This window comes from Thalia democratica, unplaced genomic scaffold (genome assembly GCF_965202585.1).
Source record: "Thalia democratica unplaced genomic scaffold, ktThaDemo2.hap1.1 HAP1_SCAFFOLD_630, whole genome shotgun sequence".
Taxonomy (NCBI): domain Eukaryota; kingdom Metazoa; phylum Chordata; class Thaliacea; order Salpida; family Salpidae; genus Thalia; species Thalia democratica.
The window spans coordinates 45,221-51,553 of NW_028139637.1; the positions used below are offsets into that span (position 1 = coordinate 45,221).

General features: G+C 32.7%; 2 protein-coding genes across 2 annotated transcripts; both read left to right on the plus strand.

The window, feature by feature from the left end:
• Positions 1 to 837: 837 nt before the first annotated feature.
• On the plus strand, positions 838 to 3,122 carry LOC145846787 (eukaryotic peptide chain release factor GTP-binding subunit ERF3A-like). The gene is made up of 5 exons (XM_082953402.1): positions 838 to 1,175; positions 1,413 to 1,972; positions 2,094 to 2,343; positions 2,566 to 2,680; positions 2,952 to 3,122. The coding sequence occupies exons 1-5, from the start codon at positions 838 to 840 to the stop codon at positions 3,120 to 3,122; spliced, it is 1,434 nt and encodes a 477-aa protein (XP_082809528.1).
• An 85-nt stretch (positions 3,123 to 3,207) lies between these two features.
• On the plus strand, positions 3,208 to 4,177 carry LOC145846788 (eukaryotic peptide chain release factor GTP-binding subunit ERF3A-like). The gene is made up of 3 exons (XM_082953403.1): positions 3,208 to 3,339; positions 3,622 to 3,735; positions 4,007 to 4,177. Exons 1-3 carry the CDS (start codon positions 3,208 to 3,210, stop codon positions 4,175 to 4,177), a joined length of 417 nt encoding a protein of 138 aa, XP_082809529.1.
• The last annotated feature ends 2,156 nt before the right edge of the window (positions 4,178 to 6,333 follow it).

The following is a 6,333-nucleotide window of genomic DNA, read 5'->3' on the forward strand; positions in this document are numbered from 1 at the left end:
CTTGACATTAAACAAACAGTTAATGTTGCATTGTTTTAAAAATATATTCTAACAAGGTTAAAGTATTTTTTGGTAATTTTTAATTTTTGAATTTAAAGTTAGCACTTAACATTAAATGTCATATAATCTTATATAATCTTATGAATCATCTATGAGTAAAGATAGTGAAAACTTTTAGTTTGCAGAAAAAGTTTAAATATCACTACAAAAATGTTTATTTATTTAAGCCAAGTTTCAGGCTATTAAAAGTATATTATTAAAGCTTTACTTATATTGTAAAATTTATAAGTAGCATGAAATTATTTTTAGTCATTAATGCAAAGTTAATTTACATAGACAACTTAGGCTAACTCAAGTATGTTAATATTTTTTTTCGATGCTGAAGTTAAGTTTTATTACTATTATGTTAAAATTTTTATAGTAATTAAATGACTTTATTATTAAATATGAACTTGGTTAGCACTTTTTTTAAATTTAAGGCTGGTATTACTTAATTCCTACTTTTTTTCCTAATCTAAGACTAGCTTGATATTACTCAGACTTTTTTGATCTCTGAGTTTTGTTTTATAATTATAAGGTTCGTATTATATCTAATAAGAAACAATAGATAAAATAACAAAAAAATTAAATAGGAACAACCTAGTTTGTTTAAGTTCTAAAAGATCTTTTAGAGAACTTAAACTTGATTAAAGTATTCGTGCAAATAAATCCTAAAGCTCATACTAGTCTTACTGACTTTTCACTCAAGTACTACAACTGTATAAAAACAAAATTGATTTATTTTTTATGAAAATTTTCAACTATAATTTTCATTTCAGATTTATGTTAGATTCGGAAATGTCAGGATCGCCAACAAAACAAGACTCAAGGAAAGGTGCACGAGCAGCAGAAGACGTGCCAACTTGCGAGCTCGCCAATTTAAACCTCAAGCAACCAACCAACTTGAACGTGATCTTTGTAGGTCACGTGGACGCGGGCAAGTCGACACTGGGCGGCCAGATCCTCCTGCTGACCAACCGGGTGGACAAGAGGAAGGTGGAGCAGTACAAGAGGGAGGCGAGGGAGATGAACAGGGAGTCGTGGTACCTGTCGTGGGTGCTCGACGAAAACGAGGAGGAGAGGGAGCGGGGGAAGACGTGGGAGGTGGGCAGGAAGTTCTTCAGGACCGAGAACAGGTGAGTGAATGAATTTCGTGTATACAAATTTAAAATATACTTACGTAAATTTTCATATGCGGTTTTTCAATATCAATTGACTTCTTTAACCTTTACCTTGTGTTGGTTTTATAAAAGTACACCTTCTTTGATGTCTGTTTACAATTTATATTTCTAATTAAAACATATTCAAACTCTCACATAGTTCTACTTAATAAAACTATAGTTAACACTTCTGTAAACTTCATATGCTAACAGGCAATTCACCATCTTGGACGCGCCCGGTCACAAAATCAAAATTTCCGAGATGATCGTGGGAACCTCGTTGGCCGACATCGCCGTGCTCGTCATTTCGGCGAGGAGGGGCGAGTTCGAAACCGGCTTCGAGAGGGGAGGGCAGACCCGGGAGCACGCCATACTGGCCCAAGTGTCAGGGGTCAGCCGCCTCGTCGTGCTCGTGAACAAAATGGACGACCCGACGGTGGGCTGGTCGAAGGAGAGGTACGACGAGTGCGTGAACAAGCTGCAACCGTTCCTCAAGGGGATCGGGTTCAGGAGGAACCTGCACTTCATGCCCTGCTCCGGGTACACGGGGGCGAATTTGATGGTGGGGCAGCAAGAGAACCACCCGTGGTACACCGGCCCACCATTCATACCCTACTTGGACCAGCTTCCAGACATCGAACGTGACTCAAGCGGGCCTGTTAGGATGCCGATAGCGTACAAGAACGTGGACATGAATAACAAAATGGTCATTGTTGGAAAGGTGGAGAGCGGAACGCTTAGCTTGAACCAGCAGTTGGTGTTGCAGCCAACCGGTAAGAACCACTTATATTTTAAAAGTCCCAATTATTTTAATTATGATTATATAAAATTTAAATTGAAACAAGCATAATTTTATAAATTTTTAAAAGACCAAATAAAACAAAATAAATTTAGGTAAAAAGGTGAAAGTGAGCTGTGTTCAAGTGAACGACGTGGAAGCGACTTCTGCGAGCGCAGGTGAAATTTGCAAACTGAAGCTTGAAGGTGCGGGCAAAGACGAGGTTTCAGAGGGATTCGTCCTGTGCTCCCCTGGTAATTTGTGTCGAACGGCGACTGTGTTCGACGCTGAGATAAAAATTCACGAGGTTCCAAGGTTATCGAAATTTATCACTGCGGGTTCCGAGGCAGTGCTGTACATGCACAGGTTGAATATGCAGTTTTACTAAAGTTTTATAATAATACTGGTAAATATAGTTTGCTACATATTTTTTTAACAGAAACTAGCGTTAAAAAGTTTTTCTGATTTATAAGCTATTAAATTTATTGAAAAGTTTTATGTTTTAGTGATTGATAATTTTAAAACATTTTTTGAAAGTGTTATCGTTTATAAATATATTTTATTTATTTTTTCAGTGTTTCTAAAAAGAAAGTTTTCATTGAAAAAACTACTCTACATTCCTAAAATAAAGAAACTAGAAGAAACTAGGAAAGAAGGAAAAAGGAAAGAGAAAGAGAAATTGAAAAAACCATTTGCTGTACAAGTTAGTGAATTAGATAAGATTTGTGTTGAAATAATCAGCAACTATTAATTTTAAACAAAAAAAGACTTGTTGAAGTTTTATTTGAAATCATTATAAATGGTTATTTAAGCTTTATAGTTTATAAACTTTGTCTATACCTACTAATACAAATTCATAATTGTTTTCTGTCGTTTATGTAAAGCTATATAAAGTACATTAAATTAACAAAACTTAAGTACTCTTAGCCGATTAAATTTATCTTTAAAGTTTATTTGCATTCCAACTATTTCAGGGTCAGAACGTGGGTGTCAGGCTCAGCGTTTGCAGCCCGATCTGCGTGGAAACGTACCAGAGCATGCCGAAAATGGCCAGGCTCGTCCTGCGGCAGAGCGGCGAAAGTGACGTCACAATAGCCTTCGGCAAAGTGACCGAGGTGCACGGTGACGTCAGCAGTGTCGAATAAGCGCAGTGTTGCTCCGGCCCGCCAACGTTAAAAGCCCAGCGAAATTCAATTTGTCTTTCACTTGAATATCTAAACGTTAAATTTAATGCGGGCCTTCAGTATACTGAAGCTTGAAGGTGCGGGCAAAGACGAGGTTTCAGAGGGATTCGTCCTGTGCTCCCCTGGTAATTTGTGTCGAACGGCGACTGTGTTCGACGCTGAGATAAAAATTCACGAGGTTCCAAGGTTATCGAAATTTATCACTGCGGGTTCCGAGGCAGTGCTGTACATGCACAGGTTTGAATATGCAGTTTTACTAAAGTTTTATAATAATACTGGTAAATATAGTTTGCTACATATTTTTTTAACAGAAACTAGCGTTAAAAAGTTTTTCTGATTTATAAGCTATTAAATTTATTGAAAAGTTTTATGTTTTAGTGATTGATAATTTTAAAACATTTTTTGAAAGTGTTATCGTTTATAAATATATTTTATTTATTTTTTCAGTGTTTCTAAAAAGAAAGTTTTCATTGAAAAACTACTCTACATTCCTAAAATAAAGAAACTAGAAGAAACTAGGAAAGAAGGAAAAAGGAAAGAGAAAGAGAAATTGAAAAAACCATTTGCTGTACAAGTTAGTGAATTAGATAAGATTTGTGTTGAAATAATCAGCAACTATTAATTTTAAACAAAAAAAGACTTGTTGAAGTTTTATTTGAAATCATTATAAATGGTTATTTAAGCTTTATAGTTTATAAACTTTGTCTATACCTACTAATACAAATTCATAATTGTTTTCTGTCGTTTATGTAAAGCTATATAAAGTACATTAAATTAACAAAACTTAAGTACTCTTAGCCGATTAAATTTATCTTTAAAGTTTATTTGCATTCCAACTATTTCAGGGTCAGAACGTGGGTGTCAGGCTCAGCGTTTGCAGCCCGATCTGCGTGGAAACGTACCAGAGCATGCCGAAAATGGCCAGGCTCGTCCTGCGGCAGAGCGGCGAAAGTGACGTCACAATAGCCTTCGGCAAAGTGACCGAGGTGCACGGTGACGTCAGCAGTGTCGAATAAGCGCAGTGTTGCTCCGGCCCGCCAACGTTAAAAGCCCAGCGAAATTCAATTTGTCTTTCACTTGAATATCTAAACGTTAAATTTAATGCGGGCCTTCAGTATATAGTTTAGATAAATGGGCTTTTAAAAAAATATTAACATATTTTCTCTTTTACCTTTTGGCTTTGATCTACGGGCAATTTTTCAGGGTTTACCAGTTCTTTTGCTTGTTTTTCGTTGTCAGTTCTTTAATATTCTCTAACAACTTCTATAAAAAACTAGGTTGACTATTTAAAGATAGTTTCTATAAGCATGTTAAAATGTTCTTAAAGGAATAGATACAAGTTATTAAATGTGTAAAGGCAAGTATATTGAAAAGTAACTTCTTTTAACGAGCCGGAGCAACATACAGTGGTTTATTTAAAATTTGTAGCGATGTTTTAAACAAGAGGATGCCACAGAAGAAGGTATAAAAGAACATGAAGAGTTTCTACACTAACGGTTTTATGGACTCAGTATAAGAAAGATTCTACTTGAGTATGAAGATTTCCCAATAAAAATTATTGAATTAATTGTGTTTTTGTTTCGACTATTAATTAATAAACTAAATATTGGTTTTATTTTTGACTATGTATTATTTAACTTAAAAATTTTGAGTGTTTTAGAACAATATTTTCATTAAACTTATAAGTTAAACGTTTTTTTCGATGAGTAATGAAAAAAAAAATGTCATATTAGTAATATAAGTTTAATAAGTAATTTCCCAAGTAAAACATACAAACTACAAAATTAAAATACATCAGTTAAATTTTGACAAGATATTCTGTATATCAATTAAAAATTACAACATTCAGTAACTTTTCTTATCATTTTATAGTTAGATCAAATATATAGTTGATAGTTTTTTCTATATTTAGGTACAAATATAGTATCAACGTTTTATTCAAGATTGTTACTTTAGCTGTCAGTGTTTTTCCTAAAAGGATCAACAGAGCTTTTCAAGTAAAATTATAATAACACTAACTACACAGATATGTATAATAAGATCAAGTAATGATAAATTAATTAGTTAGTCATTGTATTTAATAATCTAACTAATTAACTTTTAAAAAAACACTCGTCAAAATAAACTTAAAATATTAATGAAAAATCAAAAAACCTAAGGTGGTATAATCGACATAAAAGTTGTTTAAAATCAATAAATAAGAAATAGTTAGATCTAAAATGAGGGCACATTGAAGTTAAGCCGATTTTATATATAATATTAGCCGTTTAATTTCGAAAATTTGGATATTTTTCGATATAGTGACTTTAGCCAGAACTGTTTCTTGCGATTTCTTGAGGATGCTGTACTTGTGTTATTGCCATCTTGTTTTGAAAGAAACTCCTGTTGAACCAATGTACTACGTATTTCTGACTGTAGCTTTGTATACACCCTTTAAAAGGTATTCACTATTTCTAGAAATCACAATCACTAGCTCTGGCTAAATTTACTAGAATAAACAATATCGAATTCTCCACATATACAATAATTTTTTTTTTTCAACTATTAAAACAATTTTAAAACAATTGCATTTTTTTGAATTACCTGTTGTCAGTAAATACCAGTTCTACCTAAAGATTTCCAAATCCCTTTTCATAACCGCTCCTTTAGTAAATTATTTTAGTAAGATATTCTACTAATAAGTAATTCTAGTAAGAATATCACAGTATAGTGCAACACTACAACTGTTACGTTTAAATAGATCGCAATGATAAAACTATCACATCTCAGTAGATCGCAACAATTCAATTATCTACGTTGCTTAAGTTTTATTTTATTAGTTTTTTAAATAAATATTTTACATATCTTAAATTATAGAAAAAAAATATTCATAATATACTATGAAGTAAAAAGTTTCTAAATTTCAAACATATAAAGTATGTTATAAAAAATAATAATTTAACTTTATATAAAACACAGTAAGATAACAATTGGCATATAAGTGGATAGAAAAATTTTTCCAATTTTTGTTTTAATCTTAACAATAAAGCTATTACATCACAGTAGATTGCAACAACACAACTATAACATCACAGTAGAAAGATACGATACAACTATCACATCACAGTATACAACAAAAATACAACTATCACATCACAGTGTACGAAAAAAAATTACAAGTATCACATCACAG

Coding starts and splice junctions, on each gene's coding strand:
- LOC145846788 (XM_082953403.1), top strand. CDS start 3,208: ATGCGGGCCTTCAGTATACTGAAGCTTGAAGGTGCGGGCAAAGACGAG. Junction 3,340..3,621: donor CTGAGATAAAAATTCACGAG/GTTCCAAGGTTA, acceptor GTTTCTAAAAAG/AAAGTTTTCATTGAAAAACT. Junction 3,736..4,006: donor AAAAACCATTTGCTGTACAA/GTTAGTGAATTA, acceptor CAACTATTTCAG/GGTCAGAACGTGGGTGTCAG.
- LOC145846787 (XM_082953402.1), top strand. CDS start 838: ATGTCAGGATCGCCAACAAAACAAGACTCAAGGAAAGGTGCACGAGCA. Junction 1,973..2,093: donor GTTGGTGTTGCAGCCAACCG/GTAAGAACCACT, acceptor AAATAAATTTAG/GTAAAAAGGTGAAAGTGAGC. Junction 2,344..2,565: donor GCAGTGCTGTACATGCACAG/GTTGAATATGCA, acceptor GTTTCTAAAAAG/AAAGTTTTCATTGAAAAAAC.